At 36.5% G+C, this 27,978-nt stretch overlaps 1 protein-coding gene across 6 annotated transcripts; it reads left to right on the top strand.

The window, feature by feature from the left end:
* Positions 1–84: 84 nt before the first annotated feature.
* LOC110784789 (uncharacterized) lies at positions 85–26,708 on the top strand. 6 transcript variants are annotated; one of them, XM_056827682.1, is made up of 18 exons: positions 86–304; positions 402–465; positions 1,471–1,579; positions 3,735–3,797; positions 6,464–6,567; positions 10,116–10,182; positions 10,291–10,362; positions 17,150–17,311; positions 18,944–19,017; positions 19,241–19,338; positions 19,624–19,731; positions 20,586–20,683; positions 21,152–21,187; positions 21,345–21,482; positions 21,674–21,721; positions 22,290–22,404; positions 24,368–24,465; positions 26,223–26,708. In XM_056827682.1, the coding sequence occupies exons 1-18, from the start codon at positions 235–237 to the stop codon at positions 26,301–26,303; spliced, it is 1,605 nt and encodes a 534-aa protein (XP_056683660.1). In that variant the 5' UTR covers positions 86–234; the 3' UTR covers positions 26,304–26,708. The 6 variants fall into 6 exon arrangements, with proteins under 6 accessions (XP_056683661.1, XP_056683660.1, XP_056683659.1 ...); XM_056827681.1 differs by having other exon boundaries at positions 87–304; positions 26,217–26,708; XM_056827683.1 differs by lacking the exon at positions 24,368–24,465 and having other exon boundaries at positions 85–304; positions 26,217–26,708.
* Positions 26,709–27,978: the final 1,270 nt, after the last annotated feature.

The raw sequence follows: 27,978 nt of genomic DNA, 5'->3' as shown, positions 1-27,978 counted from the left end.
GGGAGGCATAAACTAGTAAGATCTTAAAATAAGGTGAAATAAATACGGCATTAATCGATGCCAAAATGATATACGAAGAAGCCCAAAGCCAGTTCCTTATCGCACGTGTCAAGTCATTTCCCAAGTGTCACACTCAGGCCTCAACTTCGAACGTTTTCTTGCACAGCAACCCAACGCCATTATTTTCTTGAAAAATCGATTTCGAACACTCTCTCGTACTACTGCAACAACCCAATGGAGGATTTTTCAGCAGCAGAAACAAACCAATTACTTCAAGCAGCTTCAGATTTTGCCTCTTATCCTGGTAATTTCTTCTTTTTGTAATTTTTCTGCTTGTTTTTTTTGCTAATTTGTTTCTTTTTTGGGTGTTTAATTAGTTTTTAAAATTATTATCTACGCAGGTGTACTTAATGAAGCCGCAGTTAAGGAGTTTCTTGATCGTTTTCCACTCCCAATTATCATAAAGTAAGAAAAAGGAAGAAAATCCCTTGTTTTAATTTTGTTGGCATTTCTGAATTTATTGAATTTTGGGTGCAATTTTTTATTTTAATTCTGTATTTTTTTGGCATTTTACATCATCCCGCATGTATGTTATATTGTTATATAATTTTTGTAATTTTATTTTTTGTAATATGAAGAGGGAATAATTATCAATTGGCTCTTTTGATTTGTGGTGTAAATTATAGTGCTTTGGACCATTAAGTTAGAAAATATTATAAATGGGATATGCAATGTGAAAAATGTCAATGTTATACTTTAATAGAAGTGTAATTTTCATAATTTTGATCATAATTGTGAAGTAAATGATGGTGAAAGTTGATCTCGATGTCAAAACATTACAGAACCTTATTTTGGATGGAGGGATAACTCTTTTCAAGGTTGGCTGGCCGAGTAACGACTTAGAGTTTCCCGAGTGAAAAATATAGCTTGTTAAGTTGATTTTAAAATTGCTTTGATGGATTTTTGGTCAGTTCAACAATTTGTTGTGGATTGTGCATGTATTCTTGAAGCCATACATATGATTTAACTCATCCCGGAGTAGAGGACGGAGCTTGTTGTTATAATTAGTGTAGGCGGTAGGCCTGCAGGGTATATCCTTGTGTGTGTTTGTCTTTACATTTGTTGACTGTTGTGGCCCTTGTAGGACGTGTCACACATGTCTCTATTGAGAGATTCTGGAAATTTAAGCCCAAACTGAGTTTTTGCATAATCAAACTTTTGTTTTGCTTGTTAAAATGACGGTGATGGGAGACCCTCGGTCTCTCCCCCACAACAAAGAGAGAAGATTCATACGCTAATGTGGTTTCGTTGTCGCAAAATGATTCGTATTCTCAATTTGTTATGTTTCTGTGTTATTATCTTCCCTTTTACAGTCATACTTGTACATTAAGAAGTGAAGAATTAGTTAGTTTCTGTGTAATTATCTTCCCTTCTCTAAGTAGGTTTATTATTATTTCGGTTTCAATGCAGTGCCTTGCAGACTAAAGTGGCGGTGCCTGGATTGGAAAATGCCTTGGTTACTTGTCTAGAAAGAATATTTCGAACAAAATATGGTTCCTCTCTTATCCCGCAATCTATGGTATGTGTGCTAGTTATAACTTCTTCATGTTGCTTGCATCATGAATTCCTAACTTTTTAGGGATTATTTTTAAACCCAAATAGCACAGAGAAAATTAGACCCGATACTTCTTGTCAGTCCATTGAAGAATCAGCTAGGGCTTCAACCCTTATTTGCAGAAAATGCCACCATTACATAGAGCAAAAATCGATCAACATGATATTGTGCCAATGCAGTAAAGGAAGCAACTCGATTTGGATACTTGGCCTTTCAATATTATATACCGGAGCCTCGTAGAAGTGTGTTTGTGTTTCTTCTGCTATTTCAGATTTTGGCTTCATTTTGACAGATTCTTTTTTTTACTTTGATATTTCTTTTGGTGGTGTCCATTTCCGATGGAGCCGAAGATTCATTTGTTCTTTTGGCCGTGGGATGTAATGGACTAAATCAAAATGGCTCTTAATACCTCTTCGCTTCCTTTCCATGAAGTAGAAATAGTCGTCCCGTTGTCGTCCCGTTGTCGCTTTTGGGTCAATTGGAAATAACCTCTCTGCAATTGTAGAGGTAAGGTTGCGTACGTCCGACCCTCCCTTACCCCGCTTCTTGCGGGAGCTTCTTTGAAGCAATGGGGTAATGATAATGAATGATAAATTTTTTTGGTGGAAGGGTTGAGTTTTTCTTTTCAGTAAAACAGAGGCTTGAGTGGGTTACAAGTTACCACTTAACATAATCCACATGCATGCCTTTGAGTCATTTGCTTATATTATAACCGTACATGCTTTTAGTAGTTGCTTTTCGTTATTTCTTTTTAGAACTTCATATTATTACTACCAATATCTGCTTTGAATGTGCCTTTGTTTTTTTAGTTTTCTTAGGGAGAATATGCACCTTAAATTAAGAGACATAAATGCCCATTAACGATGTGTCTTGTGAGTACTTTCATTGATTTTGATATGTTAATAACGAGGAGCAATATGGGACTTGATATGGACAAGTAAATGGGTATTGGAGGAGGGGCTAAAATGTGTTTAGGCATTGTTTTCCAATTTCCACAGCTTATTTTTGCTGATATATTTTAAAACAACTTATTTATTTCCTGATTTTTTTCTTGACTTAGCTTATCTTTTTTCTGTACTTAACTTGTTTTGCTCAACTTATTTTTGCTGAAGTTGACTTTTTTTTACTCAACTGAACTTGTTTTTGATGTAATCTATTTGAATAAGTTGAGGAGAATAGCGCCTCATTGCTCAACAATGTGTACTATGTCAGTGGGTGGAGGCCAGGAAACCATATACTTTTAACTTTAACTCGACAAGATACAACAGATGCTTAAATTAGTATACTCTCGAAACTTCAAAAGTAATGACTACACCTACTAATTTGGCAACGAAAGAGAGGAAAGGGAAAAGAGAACATGAAACAAACATATCAGGTGTTAATGGAGGGGAAGTACAAAAAGAAATTAAAATAAGGAAATTTGTTGAAGTGCTAAGTGTAGGACTCCTGAAGTCAATTTTTAATATGAAGTATTAATTTTGCTGAATAGGGATAGAGAAAGAGTTGATTAAAAGGGTACTGTCAAGCGTGACTTGTGGGTTAAGATTAACTTAAAAGAAATCACGATGAAAATGGTCAGTGCACCTTTTGGGCTCTGTGGTTTTTGAGGAACTTTCTTCTTACCAAATTTTAGTGGGGCCAGCCAAATTTACTTCCACTCGGGCCATTAACTGTTTAAAGGTTGATATATGTGGGCTAAAAGCTTAGGAAGGGGGTAGGGGGTAAGATCTCTACCTGCCTTAACTGAAATCCAGCAATCCATCTATGTTAGGAATGGTGGTGAATTGAAGTGAACTGGGGTAGATATGAATTATATAGGTGCCCCTGATCCCCCAGCAAGTTCACATTGTGAACCCCCTCTTAAGTGGTGTATGGGCATCAAAACATAAACCTGTGACTTTTCTGCTTACCAAATCCTTCTTAATATTGTTACCTGTTACTTGATTCGAACGGCAGCACTAGAGTGAACTATCTGTAAGTCTGTTCTTTATCATTTATCTTAGGTATGTTTTCTCTAGATTTGGATCATGAGCTGTTTGTTGTCTTTGATTCTATGTTTATTTATTTTTCAGTTAATGTTGCTCCAGGAATCCCTATAATATGATTCCCTTTCTTGCAGCCTTTCTTGCAAGTTGGTCTACAAGCAGATTCTGAAGCAGTGAGATGTCTGGCTTGCAAAATAGTATGGACATCCACTTCTATTATGACTCTGTTCTATTCTTTGCACTCTTTTTAGTGCATGAAAGCATCATTCAGTTATGTGTTAAGTACAATTTTTTCATTAATAACAGTTACCTAAGCTTGTTGGTATTTTTAACTTTGGCAAGCAACTGATTTTCAATGGGCTAAGGTTTCAATGGTTGGATATACTTCTTTACAAACACACCTCATCAAAATTATATGGTCCTTTTTGTTTTATCCTTTGCTAGTATCCATACAGTTCATATGATTTACTGCTGTCCTCTTGATGTATATTTTCTGTTTGGAGCATAGTCCTGTATTATATTTGCCAAAAAGTGTCCTTTATTTTGGTGGAAAATCAAGATTATATGTGATCTTGATTTGCCTGAAACATATATGTGAACCTTCTGATTTTGTATATGGCTAACCCAATTACCTTATGCCTCACTTCGATAATTCGTTATGTCAAACAATCCTTCTTAAACAAGCCAAACTAATTCTGATTGCTAATTTTCTATATTTGTAGGTCACTAAGATAACAGAACTCTTAAAGTCAAGATGGAAAAACTCACCTTTTCTTTTCTGCTAATACTGCATAAATCAATGATTCTGTATACTGTGTACTGTGTAATCAACTTCATGCTTGCTCATTTCTAGATTGACCAACCAAATTGGCACAAAATGATAAGTGAATTGAATGAATAACCACGCAAGATAGATGCAAAACCTAGCTGCCAGTCTTGACTCAAACTTCCAGTTTTGAGTGGTTTCTAGAATAAGGTTGTTTATGTTACATTGTCAAGACTCAAGATGGTACTATCTCCCATATGTATTTCCATGTTTGAGTATTTTCTAATTAATCCCAAGTGAGCTATAACCTGTTACTCTGGTAATAGTAAAAGACTTCTTCTCTCTTTAGTCCTCACCACTCCTCCTCTTTCCTCCCTGGTCCCCTCCCATCCCTCCACGGCTCCATACAACCACAAACACCAAGACTCTGCCTCAATCTCCCCAGCAATGAGACACCTCTGCCCCTCCCCTTCCAAATTTGTTGCGGCCAGTACACAACGAAAAACCCTCGTTATTTCGGTGAATATGAAGCATGGATCAAAGTTTTGCAACATAAATGTTGATTTAGTTAAAAGATTCCTTATTTAACTCATTCTCTTGCTTAGATTCATGGTTTCATTTTGGATTCAGCAATGTCAATGTTTCGGCCTTTCGATATAAGCGAGCTTTTTTAATTTTAATGGACAAAATTGGGCGAAACTAACATAATAATGATGATGATGATTACTATCAAGAAGTGGCAGCAAATTGCACAACATTATTTGTTCAGTTCGTACGAGTTGTAATTTTGGAGCACCAAATTGCATATTTTATGTGATTCTGTTTAAGTGCTCTTTTGTCTTGCCATCTCTTCAATTTCTATTTCTTTTTTTTTCAGAACAATATTGGAACCAAGGTCAGAACGATCTTTAGATTTTCTAATATTTGATAGTTTGAGAAAGAGAGAAGGGGACGATTTCCCGAGCTAAGTGATAGATAGATGTTTGTGGCTGTTGTAGTCCTTGAGACTGTACTACTGTAGTCGAGAAAGAATATTTTAAAAAGGAAAAAACTCCACCAGAAAATTAGAGATGCCACACGGCTAATTAACTTGCTGAACCGGTAATTTTTGTTTGAGATCAACTTTGAAATTTGAAAGATACTACCGAACTTGGGATTAATTAGAAATAACTCAAACTTGGGATATTTTTTGGATAAATTTTCATATATTCTTTTGATTTAAGTACAGTTATAAGACCGCTATAAAGATGGGAATTCTTGGGTTGGATATTTTCGGACAGAGATAAAATACTGTTGCCTAGTCATGAAATGTTTTTGCAGCGGAGGAGATGTGGTGAGATTCCGGTCTTGGCAACTGGTTGCTAAGCGTAACCCTAGTTTTTGTTGGTGTTTCCATTTGTGGTGGTGGGTGGTAGAGATGGATGTGGATTATGGAGATATGTGGAAGAGATGTGCGTGTATGTGTTTACGATTTCATTTTTGGTTCCGCAAAGCATCTCCATTGGTTTGTTTGTACGTATAGGGTTTTAGTTGAGTATGACTTTTGTGTTACCTCTGATCTTGCAAATATATTAAGTGATCTGTATCAGTGTATCTCATACAGCTCTTAATGCTTAACCTGTGTGTTAATTCAAATCTGAAGTTATGAAACAACCTTAGTCTAAGAGCACTATATTTCTACAAATTATTTTCCTGAACCACGTGAATTCATAGAGCACTAGCCACAGTTCACTAGTCGGATTTTATTGGTTGGTGCGATTTCATGGGTTGTACACTTGTATATATATTTTGTTCACAATGGATTTTTTTTTGCGTCCCTATAGTTGCTCCTGGATGGAACATATTTGCATCCCTATGGTTGCTCCTGGATGGAACATATATGGAAAACAAAAAAATTAGACTGGAACTGGTTTGTGCTTTTGTGTATGCAGGATGAGATTTTGAGAAAAGTTTGATGTTTGTGCTTTTTGTTATTTCAGATTTTTTTATGTTCATTATTTACGTGGAGTTGCTAAATTGTTTAGGATCTTTTTATCTATTTCATTACTTACCAACACTTGTTTTATCATTGAAAGTTGTTTCTCGATTTTGATGTAGGTTTCCTTCCTTCTTGAGAACTTGAATGACATATCTGTCAACCCATCTCAGTTAATAGTTGCATACGATATATATCCACTACTACTTCGTTGCCTTGTTAATGGGTAAGCTATCTAAATATGGTTATTGCTGTTATTGCTATCTGTATTCCTATGATGAAAATTTGCTCATCTGTATGCTGAATGCGTTGAAGATAGAAATGTGGATAACATAAAATTCAGGCAAAATGATATGGATATAGTAATATGTGCCAGGTTACTTGCATGTCGGACTGTGGGGAAAAGACTTGGTTGGTTCCACAAGTCGGGAATCTGTTGACTTGTGAGTTGTGACTGAGAAGTGCCAACTCTTTGAAATAGAAAGAACACCTGATTTATCATGGAGCTGTAAGGTGCAACCAGCAACCTGAAACCTATTTATATCCCTTTTACCCTTAATGCCATTCCACGGAGGAGGTTGGGGTATTTCATACACCGCGGACCAAGTTCATGTGTCCTAGGTTAGTTTATGTTTATGTATGACATGGTCCTCGCCCTTGACTTTTTCCAGTTGGAATATTACCTTGGAAAGAAAAAGTGCTTTACAGAGTCCAGTTTTTGCCTAATTGTTTATTTTTATTTTTATTGTGAACATTAACTTGTCGTGGAGCCGTGGAGGAGGGACTTTTGGGTACTATTTCAGGATGCATCTGTTATGTTCTTCCATGGTCAAAACTCAAAAGAGTAATCCTCTGAATTGTCGTCTGATTTACGTAGTAGGTCCCTTCCACATAGCATTAGTTTATTATTCTTTCATTGGCCTAAGAATCAGAAAATATCACCAGCTTAAAGTTGGATAGTTTTGGACGTCAAGTCCAATACTTGGTAATATTTGTTGGCACTTGGTGCTTATTTAGTATACATTGGGAGCTACGCCAATCTTAGTATTCTTGCATCAGTAGTTATAATTCATTGTATATCCCCTGAGATGGAGGATTCTAATTCATGTTGGCTCACAGAAAGTAACAACCATACATCTTTTTATTTTTCCTAAAATAATATCAAGTACCTTTTGAAAGGTATACTTCCCGGTATAAGTTTTTTTCTGTTTTTAAGAACTTCCGATTACTCCGTATAATCTAAAAAATTTATTTGAATTTAAAATTGTTCTATCTGGTCAATCCACACTTGTAAGATAGTCTCTTTTTGTCGCACCAATAGATGCTACCCTTTGTTATAATCAGATCACTGATTGCAATTCTGGGCTATTCTGAGTTGTTCAAAGGAAAGAAACCCCCAGCCTCCATATCCCTTCACTTAGCTATGTTCCCACCGTATCTCTTTGCGCAACCATATTATGCTTTTCCTACTTTCCAATCGGCATGTCACTGACCGCTGTAGCCTTCCGCTGCCTTGGCAGTGCAAGTAGCTTTTCGTTGTCCAATTTGGCTGTAAAATATTGCAGCATTGGTGTGAGTATTTCAACAGTCTCTCTTTCATGAACCCTCACATTTTAGTGTTTTCGGTGGGTGAGTAGTTTTATGGTTGTTGGTTGTGGCTTGGTGAAGTGACATTGGTTTGGTTTGATTTGATTGTGGCAATGGTGGGGTGAGATTGTGGTGATGGTTTGGTTGGTAGTTGCGATAGGGGTGGGTGACTGATGGTGTAAGTAGTGTTTGTTTTGGAGAATGGTAGGGGATTGTGAGGGGCTATTGATGCTGGTGGTGGCCTGGTGGGTGGTGAAGTTGCGAATTTGAGGGAGTGAGGAGATTGCTAGGGGCTGTTAGTGTTAGGGGTGACGGGGTCAGGTTTTTTTGGTTATGGGGAGCATGCAAAGGGCTGTTGTGGTGGTGGTGGTGAGGGGATGTAGGTGCTGGTGGCGTGGACAGTGGGGTTGGGTGGTCAAGTTTAGTCATGATGTCTATGGTTGTGGCTTTCTGGGGCAGGTGGGATTAATGTTGGTAGTGGTGTAAAGGAGTATGAGTGTTTGAAATCCACACCCCTGGTTTTATACTAGGAATTTCCAAGATGTAAGATCTCTGTTGTTGTCAGTTGATAAAGTGGAGCAATCTTGTGGGTGTCTTTTTATGTAGAAAAGTTCATATAGCAGCAGCAGAAACAATCTACAGAAAGAGCAAAGGACAAGTTATCTTCAGAACAACAGGAACAGCTTACAAAGTACCCCAATTTCTTTAAATTTCCCCCGATGTCTCGATGAGTAATCATGAAATGCTCCTTGCCGAGTTTAATTGTGAAGAATCAGAAACGAAAAGCTGGGGTTTTCATTGTTCTAAAGATATCTCGAGTTTGAGTATTATTTTTGTGCTTAAGGGCTTGTTCAGTTGTTTAGCAGACTCATGGTGCAGCTGCCACCAATGGGTTAGATCTTACAAAATTCCAGTGTAATGATTGCTATGCTTCTTCTTGTTTGCATAATGAAGTTCCCTTGTGGACCTAATTCTTTCCTCTTTGGGCTTTATGTATGCACAAATTCTTATTTACATGGGGTGTACGATAAATATTGTACACCGAAATTAAAGTTAACGTAAAATGCTTAAAAGTTACCCTTATATATGTAAAAGTTATCTATTTTTTAGTAATAAATTTTTTCATTTTAATAAAAAAAGTTTCTTCAAAGTCACTAATAATGTAAAAAATTAGTCGTTTAACCTTTTAAAATGTTTACTCCCTCCGTCCCGGAATACTCGACCCGGTTTGACCGGCACAGAGTTTAAGGAACTTGAATTGACTTATTTAATTTAATAGGTAGTAGTTGATAGTGGGGTATTATTTTAATGTAGTTAGTGGAGGTGGGTTAAGAGGTGGGGTTGGGGGAGAGTAGGGGTTGAATTTTTAATTATTTTTTGTATGGAGTAGGGGGTGGGTGGGTTAATAGGGGTGGAGTGAGAAATAATATAATATTGTTAGAATATTTCCATTTTTAGAAACAGGTCAAGTATTAAGGGACGACCCGATAAGGAAAACAGGTTAAGTATTCCGGGACGGAGGGAGTATCTATCAACTCTTTTTTTAATAATATAAAAGATAGAAAATTGGGTAAAATTAGAGAAAACTAGGTAAAAATTATGTTGGTGTAAACTAAATTTATTGTACACCTTGTGTATGCAAGACCTTTTGTTATGTATGAGTTTCTATGTGATATATTGTTATAGTGAGGAGAAGATGGACATGAACTACTCATGTGTGCTTTACTATAGAGTTGTTGTCTATGGGTGCTGCTATTGTGCTGTAGTAAAGGCTGGTTGTCACAGCCTGCTCATTTTTATTGTTCTTCACTGAAAGTGATTTCCCTTAGGGGATGGGATTTTAGAATGATTACCCCCCCCCCCCCCCTTCTGCGCCCTCTCTACTTCCATCCTTTCCCTTGATTGAATTGAAGCATCAATAATTTTTTTTCCTGAATTATAACTTAGATCAGTTGAAGGGTTTATCTTTTATATGAATTATAACTTAGATCAGTTGAAGGGTTTATCTTTTATATGACTTATAACTTAGATCAGTCATAGTTATCTTAAGTGAGAAGGCTTACTCTCTCAAATACTCTCTTTTGTCTAAACATATATTTGTTTTTTAGAAGTTTCAAACTCTTTTAACATTAGAAGAAATTGGATTGCATTTCATTCCTCTTTACTTTTCTCTTATATGATATGCAGTGATGAACGTTTGGCAACTGCTTCAATGGATGCTGTGAAGAATTTTGCTTTCTCTCCAGAAGGAATTGTGAGATGTTGACCATCAGTTCTTTAGCTCACCATTCCATACTGTATGGCTGGTATGTTGTGTTAATATCATTTGATCTGTTATATTAATCAAAAACTACCCATATAGGCCACCATATTTCCAGCTGAAAGCAGTGAAGCGACAGACCTAAGGCATATGGCTGCAAAATGTTCTTCGCTGGTAATTAAACTATATTTATTTTACTTCTGTTTCCTTCCTGTAAAGAGCTAGATGGAGAAGTGTGTTTTCTTTATTTTTTGAAACTTGTCCATTACGCACAGCTAAATTCTTTTTCTACCGTCGTTCACTCGTTCCTCAACTAGAAGCCATCTTCACACCAACATAGGTGACGGATTCCAGCAACTTCGTATGTGTTTATTTGTTTAAATATTGCTATAGAATATCCTCCCATTGGCTCAACCACCTCTGAACCATACTTCCTACTTAGCTTGATATTGATTTTTCTCGAATTATAGGTTTCATTAGATTAGCGGTAGAGCAGGTGGATTAGGTATTTCCCTTTGAAAACTCATTCCAACCATATCAGAAAGTGTCATGACGTCTAAGCAAATTGTGCCGTCAGTCGCACACTGAAAGCTAAACCATAAGGACGCCTAAGGTACCACAAGATCCCATGAAACCTCCAACCCATGAGCTCCATAACGAAAGATGCAATCATTTTGCTCTATAGACATTGCTAAAATCATAATTTGTGCTTCTTAAAAGGACCTTTTGTTTTTATCCTCCCCAAACCAAGCGCACTAAACAAAATACGACTTAAAGAAGAACATAAGAAAATGCATACACCATAAAAGCAAACGGAAAGGTAGGATCAGACAGTAGACTTAGGCAAAACATATACAAACGTAAGGGGAGAAGCTTTAGGTGGCCTTGAGTATAGAAATTAACCTTTACCTCCATAGTTACAGTTGGAATTGATAGCAGAGAATAGTTCGATTTTGAGACTTCTATGTAGTTTGTAGAAAGACTTATAAGGAAAGAAACATACGGATCTGATCTCCAGCAGCTTCCAGACTTGCTCTGCATTGATCTTGTTCCTTTTCTCATTTGCATTAGGGGATGCTTTTCTCATTTCTTTCAATTGTTTATGACATACTACCTCCGTTTCAGAAAGTTCATTACAGTTACTATTTGCACGGACTCCAATGCAATATTTAACTACTAATATATCCAATTTCGTATGTGGAAAAATTATAAAAAATTGATATTCTGAAAATACATACCGAGACCAATCTAACAAGATCTTACATGTAACGTTTTGATGTATATAATAGTAAGAATTTACGGTCAAATTTTTCATATTTTGGACACATATTTCCAAGCGTAAAGAACTTTCAGAAACGGAGGAAGTATATTTTTGTATAATAACATGGACAATCAATGTAAGAAGACAAATGTCTTCTCAAAAGCAAAAACACACATTACACATTAATCTTGTTCCTTTCAACCTATATACATGAGACTCTTTGTCATACATCATTTTATGTTCCTAGATCCTTGTTTTTTCTCCGTCATAGGGCTATTGACACAGAGATCCTACGTCACCAATCTTTTTATTATAGCGACTTATGTGCTTGGTATGATGGAGAGGAGCTTTTCAATGGGGTTGATTGAGAGGTTCTAGGTGGGGATAGAGAAGGTTTAAGTGTCTCATTTTCTGTATTTGGGTGATAATCCGACATATTTAAGAAAATGCTCATAGTTCGTAGATCTTCTACATGATTTCAAGTTTAGTAAAATTTCTAAATGCCTGTTGGGAGGAATTCGTGCTAATAGAATGATGGACGCGTGGAAGTAGGTTAACTTTTTTCTATGGTGGACGTTATGATCATTTTTCTGCCTTGCTCATCTATTATTACTCTTTACAATATGCTTTCAAGATTCTAGTTGCTATTGCAAAGAGAGCTGGATATTGAAAGAAAGTCTTTTCATTCTGTGTTTGGAACATGGTGTAAAAACTCGCCCAAATTAACTAGGTTTTGGAGGCTGGCGATACGAGATATCTCGAGTTGTAAAGGTGTTTTTAGAAACGGCGAGATTTCGGCCGGTTCAGCCGATCTGAACGAATTTTGTCCGCATTAAACTTTATTAACCTCACATCTACTCGATTTTCAGCGAATTCCCCATGTTTTCGGCAAAAAGGAAAGAAATGGAGAAACTCCACTGAAATAGAGTAGAAAACTCCATTTTCAGATCTTAAACAAGAGAGGAGAGAGAAGGTAGACAAAGGAATTCATTTGATATGTCACGTGTACGGTTTAGGGGAGGGGGACTAGGGTAGGTAATGAGTGGTGCTGACATGGGGCTTCTTTTTCAAATTTCAAATTCCTACGCGACAACCGCGACACGGTCCGCGGCTAACGCATCATTTCCGTTACCGAGACTCCGCGACCGATCCCGCGACTGTGACCGATACCGCATTTTTTATCTATGGGTTGGAAGGACCATTGTATTGGAATATTGTATGTCGACCAAAGTCTGAGGAAGATTGGTGGAAATAATGTTGCTTTAGTAAGTAACTGTGTTGTTTCCCTGTCTAGTTATCAAATGCAAATACGCTATGCCAAAATGAGTTTTCAGTATTTCAGTATGGAAATATATTATTGTTTGTTTTCCTTGGTGTCCTCTATCAGAGGATGTATGGAGTGGAGAGAAGCCTTTTCTTGTTTCTTACACAATGTGAACCTTATATGCAATACATGTGATTTTCACCTACAGAAGCCCTCGTAAGATAGGGAGATGGATAAGCTTACTTTGGTGCTTTAGGTTCTGGATATCAGGTAGAGATTACAGGGATGCAAGCATGTTTTTGTGTTATTTTACTGTGCCTTCTTGGTAATCTCCTTTTATGGTGGCGCATTCCATTGGAGATAAGGTTCCTTTATAATTGAGCATTGTATATGAACCTCGACATTGAATGGGAAAAAGATGAGTATAATGGTTTGCTTTGAAAGTGACTTCCAGGGTTTTAGCTATCTTACCAGTTTTGTATGTTCCTTTTTCCTTGTTATGTCTTTCTCCATTAGCTGGTATTATCTTGTTCTTGGAGGGGAAGTTGTTTGGTAGGCTTGGAGAGTTTTGAGTTGCACCTTCACTTATGTAGATTTCTTGTGTGTTTTTTGGGATTTGGAGAGGCCAAGGAGAAGAACTTGTGGCGCAACGCCTCTTAGAAAATTCTTTTCTTGGAGCCATTTTATCGTGCAATTTTCTGTGGGATGGTGGAGTTTTTCAGTTTAATACTTCCTCCCTTTGTTTTGATGTACTAATTACTATAGGCTCTTGTTTTTAGGAGAAGTGAGTGGGTTTAAGAAAAAAAGTAGAAAAAGTAAGGATGGGTTGGTAGGGGAGCAATAGTGGGTAAAGTAATGGAAAAGTGGGTAAAGTAGGGGAGCAATAGTGGAAATGTGTAATTACTGTGGGGAGAAGGGGTAAGCTGGTAAAAGTGCATTTGCCAAAAATAAAAATAAAGTAGAAGTGGGTATAACAAACAAAAAACTCCACTTTTTCGAAAGTGGGTACTTAAAACAGAGGGAGTATTAAAACTTACTATTTTTTGAGATTCAAAATAGATGTTTATTTTGTACTTGTTTGTTGTTAGTATATTTTTAAAAAATCCCTCAGAAGTTCAGCTAAACATAGACCATTCAAATTAGGGCTTAAAAATAAATCAGTGAACAGCGCAAACTAAAGTGCTAAACAATGCTTGACGAGAACATTATGGGTGAAATATTGGGATGCTGAACTGGCAGAATTTGGTGTTTGATTATTATACTGAGTACTTGCTAGTCTTGCTCAATGCAAATTTAAGATAGAAATCAATTAAAGAAGAAGCCAAGTAAGGTGGCTCAACTCTCAAGAAGTCTATACTCTGTCAAATTCTGTTGACATCCATGATTAGGTTAACATGGCAAGTTTAACTAATGGCCCATTGCTTAGTAAAATGCATTTGTAAAATTAACTACACTTGAAAAGCTCCACTTATATGATGTAAAGTTTAATCAATTATACATATAAATTAATACAAAGTATAAGATAATGAGCATTAGATTACATACACGAGTCAGTGTGAATGATATACTTTGTATTGTCTTTTAGCATTGAAACTTAAGAAACAGAATAATTTATAAGCATTATATTATTTGATTACTTAATAACTCCTTGATAGTTACTAATACGTGTAAAGAAAAATTGATTCTAAAAATACAACCTTTGACCAGTCCGCTTAAAACGGTTTGACCTTTGGATTAACTTAGAATAATACAACCTTTGACACCCATCATCTTTTATTGGAATGGGACGAATAATTCCTTGTTGTAGCAGATTAAATGACTTAAGTGTCAAATTATTGTAATTTTTTAATTTCTTTTCATCAACAGCCATCACATCTTCCATTCTTCTTCTTCCTCTCTTCTCCTTCCTTTCCTCTTAGTCGCCCCACCTTTCCAGCCAGCCACCTCACTGATCCCAGTCACCTCCACCACCTCCACCAAAAAATTCCGCTCCATAACTTCTTACCCTGCTTCCCACCACTCCACTAGCGACTAGCTCTACGGTCTCACTCTTTACTCCCTCCTTGCTTTTCGACCTAAACAAAGCCACCATAATGTCGTCATCAACGGCAAGAGAAAAGTACTTAGTAGCCAATAATGGCACAAAAAACTTGGAGCAAACCATATTCCACCAAAAAATTCCGCTCCATAACTTCTTACCCTGCTTCCCACCACTCCACTAGCGACTAGCTCTACGGTCTCACTCTTTACTCCCTCCTTGCTTTTCGACCTAAACAAATCCACCATAATGTCATCATCAACGGCAAGAGAAAAGTACTTAGTAGCCAATAATGGCACAAAAAACTTGGAGCAAACCATATTCCACCAAAAAATTCCGCTCCATAACTTCTTACCCTGCTTCCCACCACTCCACTAGCGACTAGCTCTACGGTCTCACTCTTTCCTCCCTCCTTGCTTTTCGACCTAAACAAATCCACCATAATGTCGTCATCAACGGCAAGAGAAAAGTACTTAGTAGCCAATAATGGCACAAAAAACTTGGAGCAAACCATATTCCACCAAAAAATTCCGCTCCATAACTTCTTACCCTGCTTCCCACCACTCCACTAGCGACTAGCTCTACGGTCTCACTCTTTACTCCCTCCTTGCTTTTCGACCTAAACAAGGCCACCATAATGTCGTCATCAACGGCAAGAGAAAAGTACTTAGTAGCCAATAATGGCACAAAAAACTTGGAGCAAACCAATCCAAGACCTTCCGACAAACCATTGAATGATTATCATGTTCACTGAATTTCAAATTCTAACCAAATGAATGAATTTAAATTGAAGAGAAGGAAAGAGTAGTACATGGCCAAAGGGAAAAAAAATCATGGGTCTAATTGGATTTTATCCTACTGATTTCAATTTAATGAGTCCCCGACGAACAATCTCTTTCCTCTTAGGTTTTCTAGCAACATTTTTGGCTTGAATCTTTCAAAACCAACCGACAAACATAAGAAAAAATAAATAAATTAAAGATCATAAAATTAACAAAAATTACCAAAAAAAAAATTAATTAAAAAAAAATAATTCTTAGTTAGGAATTAGCAATTAGTAGGTTGTCATCTCCAATTCTGATTAGTTGAATCTTTCCTGCAATTTCTGATGCGAGCAACTTGTTCTGTGAGAAATTCGCATTCATCTCCCTTGTATAACAGGTGTATAAAATTATCAAATACCTAGTTCCTGTAATATAGTGATGGATATGGAAAGAAGGGGCACAAATTGCTGAGAACGAAGAAAAAAATGGAGATGAATATGAATATGGGGTCGGGGTTGCTGAACTGAGCGTTGGGTGAGGGCAGAGAGTGAGGCGAGTCGTGAAAGAGAAAAGAGGTAAATGAAATTAACTTGAAAAAATTTCGGTTACCGGTCATCCAGCCCAATAAAAGATGATGGGTGTCAAAGGTTGTATTATTCTTAGTTAATCCAAAATCAACTTGTTTTAAGCAGACTGGTCAAAGGTTGTATTTTTAGAATCAAGTTTTCCTATGTATAATTGTAGATGTTTTCATCTGGTTAATTTTCTAGCCTTTCTTATTGTTATTCTTTCCTGTAATTATTTTCTTGTATATACATGGTAAATCTCTCTTACACTGATTATTCATCCCTTGTACGTGGTATTATAGGAAAATCTACTTCATTTTTATATGCATAATCTATTTTAATAGTTTTTTTTCTAACTATATTGTGAGGGTAAAAAGGAAACTCTAAAAGTTTGACGTCTCCTCGGGAGATCCTTTATAGACAAATGACAGAAGAGGTAAACAGTCGGCATGAGTCCATGAAAGCTATGACTAGGATTTTTCAGAGTAAATAGAGGGGGATTAGTAAAGAGTGAGTTGGATCTCTGCAGTTAGGTAGAAGATATCAGCCATCCTTTGTTCTTTTCAAACAAATCCAATTGGAGAAGCTTTCAGCTATAATGTGTATGTGGTGCGGATGACTTACAAGAAAGCAGACAGAGAAAGCAGAGAGATACTTCTCGGAGGGGAAAGTAGCTAGACCAACCTTGTCCTATCCTCGGGGAAAGGCCCTTTTGAACCTCTGCTTGAAATGCAAAATTATCCCTTGAATATCACACATATTACCTCATATCACCATTTATAGGTAATCGTTATATGTTGTTAAAATCTGCTAATATAATCCATCAGCTATGCAGAATTTGCACTCATAAGTCGTATCAGTCATATTCACTACGTATGATTCCTATTTGAGTCCAAAACTGAAACAATCAGTTTAACAGAAACTTAAACTGCAGACATGGTTTGATTGTTGTTCCCATGTATTCTAGCTTTGTGGATCGGTTCTCCTCTGTCCCCATTTTTCTTTCTCGCGCTACATAGCCTGAGAGTTGTATGATTTTTGTCAACTCATACATTATTCATGTACCAGGGACGTGTACGGATATTATCTCTAATAGTGAAGCTGTTCTCGGTTTCTCGTGCTGTCGCAGAAAAGATCTCTAATTCAAATTTACTTGGTTTAATAGAGGGGGAAGCGAGGAAAACAGATGACACACTTGCAACACTAAATGTTCTAGAGCTGTTATTCGAGGTAAACATCTTCCGTCTGTGCTTCTATGATCTCATCTCACTCCTGTTATTTATTTATTTTTATAGTCCTTTTATGTACGATATGCTTAACTTCTGCAGAATGCATGCATATGCGCTTATGCATCCATAACAGATTGTGAAATCACAAACTTATGCATACACATAGACTTATAAAGAGTAGTTGCTTTATCGTGTTCCATCTACATGCCAACCGGATTAAGACCCTAGTTCTTGGAAATGGGGCCATGTCTCTTTTATTTTATTTTATATATTTCCGGTCAATAGATACAAGGTTTGTACAATTTATGCATGTGCTCCTCCAGAATTGATATATATATTTTGTAAAGAACCAGAACGATCAATTTCTTGATTTTGATCCGGATCTTTTTCTTTAAACATCCTTGAACCGGATTAAGACCCTAGTTCTTGGAAATGGGGCCATGTCTTTTTTATTTTATTTTATATATTTCCGGTCAATAGATACAAGGTTTGCACAATTAATGCATGTGCTCCTCCAGAATTGATATATATATTTTGTAAAGAACCAGAACGATCAATTTCTTGATTTTGATCCGGATCTTTTTCTTTAAACATCCTTGAACCGAGATTTAGGAGCCTATTTTTGCAGTATTATCAGATCTTATTGAGTAGAAGCCTTTGTGGGGAACTGCATGTTGCTTGGTATTCAAAAGAGGCATTTGTTTTTCACTTTGTATTTAAAGTTAGATTGAAAAGGGAAAGGGAGGGGCTCTTTATGATTGACCTAGATGAAAAATTGATAAAATCCTTACAGAATCTCAAACCCTTTGCATTATTATTAACTTGTAAGATAGTTTGAGTCCGCTTGTCTTTTGTGAACTAGCCAATACAAAGCTACATAGTGCCCAATTAGGCTTTGTTCGACTTATTTTGACTTATTTCAGACAAATAAGTTCAGTTATGTTTAGATAATAAGTTCAGAAAAAATAAGTTTTTTCGGACATTTTCACACATAAATAAGTTTATTGTAAGTTTTTCTCATTTAAGATAAGTTTAGATAATATAAGTTCAGAAAAATAGTTCGAATAGAACGGAGCCTTAATCTGATTCTTCCAGCGAAATCCGCGACTAGGACTTAATTGTCTTGCACAATTGAGCCTTGGTTTGGACACATATTAAGTGAACTTTGAAACTTAGGGAAACCCTGTTATTAAATAAAAAATGGGCAATCCTGAGCCAATTCCTTTTTAGAAGAAGAAAAGAAGATTAAAAATGCAAGAATAAAGCGTTTTCCTCATTTCATTTTCCTTCTTATTTCTGCAGCATTCTAAGAGTAAAGAATGTACAAACATTCCTGTATTCCTATCTTTCTCTAGTATCATTTGCCTTATGTGCTGTAATTAACTTGTTTCGTCTGGCAATTTAGATCAATTAATGCATGTATTCTTTAATATCATTTGCCTTATGTGCTGAATTCACTTGCTTCGTTTAGCAGTTGAGGTCAATTAATGCTCTGTAAATCTCAGTTTTACTCTTGTAAGCTGCATCTTATGTCTGCTCGGAACATCTAATTTTCCTCTCTCATTTATTACATCGATTTAACGTAGGTTGGTTCTTTTAATGATTTTTCTTTTCAAAAATTTTATATTTAAAGATGGCAGAAAGTGACCATGCTGCAGAATATATGCCAAAAACCAGTCTTCTTCAGATCCTTGGTGGTATCATAAGGTATTTCATTAATAAGTATTTAAGCTCAACTTTGGCAAGTAGCTTGTGAGATCCCCCACTTTCTGTAGCTCCCTTTACTTCCTCCTCCCCCCTCAACAAAATAAGAAAAAAAGAAGCGAGAGGAGATGTATCTTCAGTCCGCTAGATAGCTTATCCTTTTTCAACTTTTCTTTTTTGCATTTGTGAATTTTTTAATATTTTTTTGTCTGTTGGTCTTCTATAGCAACGCTTCTTCGGATTCCATTTTAAGATCAAGAGCAATGATGATAAGTGGAAGGATGCTTTGCAGAGAAAATATTTTTATGTTCATCGATGAAACCAGTGAGACCTCTGCACTCTTCCTATGTATATTTCTATTCAGTTGTGATGCCTATTGGAATGGATGGCGAGTAGTTGTCACATACGTCGAAAAATACTTGTCTTGTATACGTGTCTACTTGTCTAGAACTCTTTCTGGCGTATGTTGGCTAGACATGTCCCATGTGTGATTCAAACGCCAGCATTATGATCCATGAATATCAGAAGGGGAGAAAAGGACGGGAGAAAGAAGCAAGCCGCTTTTCTTCAAGCATCTACGCCTTACTGATTCTGATTTATCTTTTATAGGTGTTCTTGCAATTTTGTCGGCAATTCTAGGAAGGCTCCGTTCACCTGAAACCATAGATGACAGTGAATGTGAATCAGCTATTGAAGCAATTGGTCAAATCGGTTCGTGTAAGTATCCTTTCACTTTTGTGTGGCTCGCCACAAAGATAATTATAAAAAAAAACATGTCTCAGCAAGTCAGGATTTATGTGGTTTCAACTTTTCTTTGGCATCAAAAGCACGATTCATGTTACTCTGATGATTTTGCTTGCGTGCAATTCGTTCGTAGGCTCTTTGAAACGGACTGATCAATTATTCATTATTTGACCTGTTTTGTAGTGTGCAGTAAATGACCCTCTTTCTCATTTGAACTTTGTAATTTGTAGTTTATGAAACAACATTCAAAACTAATCTTTTGAAAATAGAACACCCTAGTCCCTTGGGCTGACCTTGGGTTTGTGTAATATATTGAAACTAGACACATTGTAGAACTTGACAGTGAAAACAAATCGGTGAGAAGAAAAATAGTCAAATCCTTCTTGCAAGATCATCAGGAACCTAATGGAATCTTGATATTAACTTCAATCCTTTAATTTGAACTTATTTCCTATTAATTGGCGTCATAATTTATGTACGTTTGCAAAAATATTATGATTGGTCATTGCTGCTGTGATGATAATCCTAACTTGAGAGGATCCTAATTAGTAAAATGGCTAATACCTTTGCTGCTCCTCCCCCCCCCCCCCCCCCCCTTACCCCCTTTTAAAGAAAGAGACAGCCGAAACTTAGAACCAAATAATTGCTATTTAGGAGAATAATAGTGACATAGATTCATGTTTTTTGAGTCCATAACGACAATTATATTCTGTTTTATAGATCTATTCATAGGACATAATTAGACGGTTTGATATGGCTCCCTAGATCACATTAACAAATAGCGGAGTAACTCGTCTTAAAATTCTGCTTTTTTCCTGTGCTTTCAGCTACATCTGGAGCTGAGTTTCTACTCTTAAGATCACATGAAGCTGTAAGATTCCTAGGTGATGCTGCTTTTGACAGGCAAAGAGGTGGTAAGCAGCTGGTGAGCACTCCATCCCCTAAATATTTTTGTGTTGTTTTTTTTCCAAATCCTTGGTTTTCGGTCATGATTGCTTCATCAGAATCTGGAAGTTAGATGTGGTGTCATGTGCCCCTTTTCTTTATGTATTATTATCCTTTTTTGTGCAGCTAATTAACCTTTGTGAGGAAGTGAATTAGGGAAACTAGAGCTAATAAGGGGATATTTTATCAAAGTAATTCAGAAGTTAGTTGACAATGGTTCCATTTGATGATTATTAATGTGTTTTCTTCACTAAAAGTTCCAAAAATCTAGTATTTAGTGTTGCGTAAATGGGCATTTAATTTTTAATGCTTTACTTAGATGTTTTTATATACTTTTAAAGGGCGAAATTGGCTCTCAATTCTCATTTTAGTCTTGGTTCTCTTTGGAACTTGGTTCCATATATAATTTGATTTCCTTACTTTAGTCGTGTCAAATTGGATTGGCAAGGGTTATTGCTTGCTTGGATTTGTCAAGAATATCAAGGTATCATTCCTTAGTACGTTTATCTAATTAGAACAAATGTACTCCACTAATTCCTTAATTTCTTATATAATCCTTCAGGTTTAAGTTCTTATTTATGGGTGATTACAGTTATTATTTGGCAAGAAAATAGGGTTATGGTTTTTATTCTCCAACACAGGCAGCATTGGATGCTCTTGGGAACATTGTTGGTGCTAACAGATCTGAAAACAGCATATTGCTAAAAGGGGAAGCTGAAGAAATCCTTCAGCGCTTGATTTATGAAATTGCATCCAAGAGTCCAAAACTTACACCATCAGTGAGTAATCTCCTGGGCTTTTTCTGTATAAAATTTTTCTTCTAGATCTTGGTGATGTAACAAACCAGTAAGCATGGGAGATATAGCTATTGATTCTGCATTTAATATTCTATGCTCATACTCAGTTGTATAATTGTTCTGATATGGACCATATGGTTGTCTGACCAAGGATTTTTTGTTGTTCCTGGCAGGGGCTGTTCTTGTCAGTTCTCCAGCAAGATACAGAAATGCGTTTGGCTGTGAGTATCAAGTCTTTATCTTTTTGTATCTTTATTTGTTGTATACCTCAGGTACACTTGCAACTCCCCCCCCCCCCCCCCCCACCCCCCACCCCCCACCCACAAAAAAAGAAAAATTAAATAAATTCTGCTTTACAAGGGATCATTTATAGAGAATGAGTATTTCTTAATCAATAACTTCCTGTTTCTTGATGTAAAGCTACACCTTTATGTACAGTGGTTTCAAATTTCTGTTTTTATACAAGTAATGACAGGAAAGAAACAGTTCCTTTGAGTTAAGTAATCGATATTAATGGAGATAAGGTCATCATTAGTTGACGATGAGGTTGATGAACTCAAGTTATCCAGTGGTGACGGAAGACTGGACCTTAGAGTAGAAAAGTCAAGCTCATGTTTAGAAGGAATTCATTCTGGTTGGGGACCATTGCAATTTGCAATTGTTACTTTCTTGTTATGTTTTTTTCTGCTCAATCATACGAAGTATTATACTTCTGCAATTTGTATTAACATAGTCCTATTTGTTTTGATGCCTTTAGCTGTGGACTTGACCATATTCCCTTCTTTTCAGGGTTACAGGCTGATATCCGGTTTGGTGGCTCGGCCATGGTGCTTGATGGAAGTCTGCTCAAGACAAGAGATCATAAGTAAAGTTACTGATGCTTACATGGAAACCAGTAAAATAGGTCAGCTCAGTTCATTGCATTATCTGTCTTTTTATCTCTCTTTTCATTGTCTTTTGTGTAATTGTGTTCCTAGAAGATCTGGAATAGGAAAAGCATTAACTCTTGTTGGATCTAACTCTGATTGTATTGTGATGGAAGTACTTTTTTTCAATTTTTGAGGGAAATCTTTTAAGCCAACTTCAGCGTAGGGTATCATGATTTTTCTTGTCTCCGTGGTTTCTCCACGGTTGAATTATATTTTATTCTGGAATGTCCTCCGCTTTACCTGCATTTATGTGATGGAGTACAACAGAAGTGGATTTTGTGACTTTAAATGCTATTATAAATAAGGACTAATTACCCCTAGTAGTTAGCCGTGTTTAGTGGGGTTTGAGTTCTTTTACTTTTGAATTTCAATGGATTAGTCATTACCAAACCCTGGTTCACTCCAAGTCCAGATTCTAGCTGCTTGCAACTAAAAGGTAATATGTAGTAGTATTAGACTATTCGTACATGCTTGTGCATTTCCCTTCTGTTTCTTAATTCTTACACAGTCTCCAAATTTCAACCATGCCCCAATAGGGGCTCTCTTCTGCAAAGTTTGACAATTATTTTTTGTATAGAACACACGTTCACAAGATGGATATAGTGACAAGTAATTATTAGACTTCCTGATTCAATTCTCCGATCTTGATACATTGACTAGACTGTTAGTCTCCAAGTGTCCACGCTAATGTATTAGTGAAGCCCCAAAGCAATTATTTTTTGCACTTTTCATTTCCATTGCTCGGTCGTTTTATGAGAAGCCTTCAGAAATTATCTTTGAATCAAGCTTTTGGAGTACACTTTTGGGTCTTCTAGCAAGTATTCCGAAGTTATGTTTCCTTGTTGCTGAACCGCCATGGGATTATCATCGTCATCATTATAATTGCAGACATCGTCATAATTGCTAATTTGTTATTATCGTCATCTATTTTTAATTTTTAGGAAAAAATACTTCAAATAATCCAACCTTCCAGCGATTTTCCGTCAATATTCCAACCTTTTGATTATTATCTAATAATCTAACCTTTGCACCCCATTAACTCCTATTACACCTAAATGACCGAAAACCGGCTAAAAAAGTCAAAAATAAATAAAATTAAAGATAAAGTAAATTTTTTTCTTCATTCTTCCTACTCTCTCCTCCTCCTTCCTCGCCTTCTGTCACTCCTCCATCCTAGCAGCCCATCTCTCTCCTCTTGCAAAAAAAGCAGAAAAGCACCAATAGAGCTCCATCAACTTATTTCTTTATTTTCTCTCTCTCCTTTTCCATGGGCGCCTTTTCCTCCTCTATTTTTTGGATCCATGGCAACCAACCACCATGGGCCCCTTTTCTCTTTCAAAATCTTAGGGTTTTTCACCTTCGTTGTTCATTATACTCTCTCTCCTACCTTCACTACGAACACCAATGGAATCACAAAGATAAGAACCCAATCGTAAAATACTTGAAGAAATCGATGCGGTTGACGAAATCATTCTTGCGGTTGACGAAATCGATGCGGTTAACTGTAAAATACTTGACGAAATAGCTAGATGTGGTTGACGAAATTGATGCGGTTGTTAATTTCCAATATTTGATGCGGTTTCTGGCTCTAAATTGAGGGAAAGAAATTGATTTTCAGTTTAATCAAATCATGAAATCAAGGAGGAAGGAAAGAAGAAAGAAAAAGAAACCGAAAGAAAAGAAAAAGAAAAAGATAAAAATAAAAATAAAAATAAATTATTTTTAAAAAATAAATTATAACGAATGGTTGCTTAACAAGGGTATAGGTTACCTGTTGTATCAGGTTAGTGACTTGTTGGGTGCAATAGAAGTTAATGGGGTGCAAAGTTTAGATTATTAGATAATAATCAAAATGTTGGATTATTAACGGAAAATCGCCGAAAGATTGAATCATTTAAAGTAATTTTTCCTAATTTTTAAGTATACTTTTTTTTGTAGCCATGGAGGCTAGATTCAACTGTTGCTTCTCCATTCACAAAGCTCTGGCAGCTACAAATCCTAAGAATGATTCTGCACTTGCTGGAATATCCGAGAAGGTACTGTGCTTGAAGCCTTAGTTAAATTGTGTGCATGTGCTTCCTTTCATTACCACCAGTGTTTTAAAGTGTCTTATTCTCCGCAGCCGAGTTTCCCTATTTTTGTTTAAGGTGTCTTATTCTCCCCAGCCGAGTTTCCCTATTTGTGTTTTAAGGTGTCTTATTCTCCCAGCCGAGTTTCCCTATTTGTGTTTTAAGGTCATATATAGTCACTATTATCTTATTATGTGCTGAAAGTTTGACTGCAGCAACAAGTCATAACACGATCACTATTATGTAACTTACGAATCAAATCAAGCAGCATATTCTCTTTTTTCTACTTTTCCGTGGGATTTCCGAAGTTGATTTATCTTTCAAATTCATGCGGCCTGAATAAGATTCAAATGCATCATTCTTGTCTTCTTATTGCGATTAACATGACTTTGCCTAACATGCAAATTATCACAACATTCGACATTAAATGCAGTTTAAGTAGAATAACATTCATTAATCGAAACAATATAAACCGTAGCCTAACATCAAAATTATCACAACATTTAACATTAACAATAGTTAAAGAAGAATGTGAAATTTCATTCATCGAGATAATATAAACCATGGCATAGAACTTGTTAAAGAAGAATTTGAAATTTCATTACTAGAAACAATATAAACATTAGCATACAACTTTTACCAACAAACTGATCTTGTCTAGCTATTACGTTATTGGACTCTAGACAATTTTGTCTCTAGGTCTAGGTCAGCTAAAAAAGAAGCACTAAACAAATTTCCCTAAGTACGAAGTATATGGGTATGAAAAACGTATATGCAGGTGGGTGACTATTTCGGATGACAAAGTTAGATTGTATCTTTTGTGCTGAGAGTGAGATTTAAAATCCCCCTGACGTTCCGAGGTAATGGCTTATTATGCGAAACTGCATACTACCAAGCCATAAAGCCTCGTTGCTATTAACAAGTCATCAGCACCGTCACGTAGTAGTGTAATTTGCTAAAAACTTTGCGTTAGTGCATGGAATTTCAGAATTTGATCTTCAATAAAACTTTCATCCTTGTCTACTCAAACAGCATGTTTAGAATTAGTCATGTTGAAAACCTTAAATACTCCCTCCGTCTTTCTTTGATTGCCCCGTATTCCTCTTTGGGGTGTCCCTTTGAGATTGCTCCATACTGGTAAGTTTTTCCATTTGTCACTTTATCTACCCACGTGCACGTTTGACACTCAATTCTTAATAAAGTGAATTTCGGCTATGGAGCAATCAAGAAGGGATGGAGTAGTACATTAGCTCAAGCAATGAAAAATCTAGTGCTTCATTTTTTTGCCTTATTGTGTCCTGACAATATTAGCACATCCTAATACAATTCCTCTCCCTCTCCCCTGATTCCTTTCCCTTTCATCAGTTGGGCTTAATTGCCCCTTGTAGCATAATCATGCTAGTTAATAATATACAATACAAAATGTCCGTTTGCTGGTGTCATGGTTGAGTAACCGGTTCTGTTCTTTCTGAATGTGCTGCTTTTTTTCCATCTAGTACTTTAATTAGTAGGTCCATCATCTATGAAGTTGGCTTGACGGTACAAACTTCCCGTTACTACCAATACAGCACTAAATACTTGCATATGACGGTCTCTTAGGACAAATCTCTAGGGTGGCTGGATAAACTTGCTTGGAAATCCTAGCAAATTCTGGTGCATAGGATGGAAAAAAATCTGGACAAATTCCCTCATGCATGTTGTATTTTGTGCTTGTCTAGTTGCAGGAGGCTGTTAAACTGGGTCCCTTCCTGGCAAAAAAGAACCGTGATGCGCAACCAACTATTACTACTGACCAGAGATTTTAGATTACTGTTGCCACTGCCCTGCCCTGCCCAGCCTACTGGAGATGCTTGATATGAAATGAAATGAAGTGTGAGGAGATATGTAATAAATTGCAAATTTACTTTGTCGAAGCTTGTGAAATTTTGTTCTCTTTATTGAGAGATGGGTAAGTATGTGCTTTTATTCACCCGTTGAATTGGAGGAGCTGTGTAGAGCTTAGTTTTGAAGAGGTTGCTTCCCTTAGATAGTTAATAATCAAATTTCTTTGCTACTTCATATTAGATGGGAAATTCTACGTTTGAGCCATATGTCCAGGCGCCAGGGATTACATTTCTAGTATTCGCAAGATACTATCCGAGAAAATAATACTCCATAGTTATCAAGAAGCGGTTAGACTTTCCTTTACTAAATGACATCACTTTGTTGTAGCAGTGCAGCATTGAGATACGAATCAGCATGGTCCAGTAGGGCTGCAGGGGTCTGTCATGCTCATAAGCCTGGTAATTAGGGTTAGGTGGCTTGAGTACGAACAAGCTCGACCCAAGTCTTGGCAAATTGACTCTTTAAAAATGAATTATATAAACTAATATGAAATGAGATGCATTATGAGTTTCTATACACATTTCTTTTTATCATATGAAAGAGATCATTTGCATGGAGGAGGTGACAATGTGACATGGTAGCCCTTCTGTTTTGGGTCTTATGAATGATACAAGTATACCGTATGAAATAAAAGCTTGGATTTGAACGTAACTAATTTATCTAAAGTGTTTGTCACAATCACAATACAGTGTGCGTAAGTTACTTCGTATAAATTTCTGGGGTGTCAAAAGGAATTTTATTGTTCGTCTTACACAAACATGTAAAGATATTAACACAACCTTAATTGAAATATATTTGGTCAAAGACCCAGAATACAGACATGTAATTGGTCCAATTACCCGTGTCACCCTTTCTATAGAGGTATCATGTATGAGCTGGCACAGTCTTCTTATAACCTGCAAAACAATCCGATGCTAAGTAAGTATTTGATAGAGAGAGAATGTGGTTTAGAGAAAAGTTAAAGCAGAATAATTAAGGTAGGTGAGAGTCAATCGATTGCCCCTTTTTCCTTGGGATCTGAGCTATTTATAAGGCTAGGATTTTGAGATTTGTTCCAAAAACCCTAGTTATCTTATTGGTTAACCTTGGAGATGAGGGCACGTGTCCTTATCTGATATGGAGGTACACTATAACATATAAGATCAAATAGGGCGAAAAATATCGCCCTGTTTGAAGTAAAACTCGCCCTTTTAGGCTATTAGGGCGATTTTCAAATTGCCCTCTTGTCGCCCTGTTAGCCTCGTCCTATTAGCTTGCAGGGCATATAAAAATATTTGCCCTCTTTGATTGGAATCAAAGACGGCAACTTTTTTCGCCTTCCTAGATTAAAATCAAAGAGGGAAATATTTTTCGCCCTTTTTGATTAGTAAAAGAAAGACAACTTCTTTTTTTGCCCTCCTTGATTGAAATTATGAAATGCAGGTACTTTCGCCCTTTTTGATTGTACTATTTGCTTTTTTTTATTTCTGTTTTTTTAAAATGTTAACCAATAAATCAAATAGATTCATCCACGTGGGATTCGAACCCACATTTTTGTGCATTTGCACAATGCTCTCCCATTTGAGCTAATAGTTAGTGTTGTTTTGAGAAAAACTT

Source organism: Spinacia oleracea, chromosome 4 (assembly GCF_020520425.1).
Source record: "Spinacia oleracea cultivar Varoflay chromosome 4, BTI_SOV_V1, whole genome shotgun sequence".
Taxonomy (NCBI): domain Eukaryota; kingdom Viridiplantae; phylum Streptophyta; class Magnoliopsida; order Caryophyllales; family Amaranthaceae; genus Spinacia; species Spinacia oleracea.
This window is presented reverse-complemented; position numbering and strand designations above follow the sequence as displayed.

Coding starts and splice junctions, on each gene's coding strand:
- LOC110784789 (XM_056827681.1), top strand. CDS start 235: ATGGAGGATTTTTCAGCAGCAGAAACAAACCAATTACTTCAAGCAGCT. Junction 1,580..3,734: donor CTCTTATCCCGCAATCTATG/GTATGTGTGCTA, acceptor CCTTTCTTGCAG/CCTTTCTTGCAAGTTGGTCT. Junction 19,018..19,240: donor ATCCTTGGTGGTATCATAAG/GTATTTCATTAA, acceptor GGTCTTCTATAG/CAACGCTTCTTCGGATTCCA.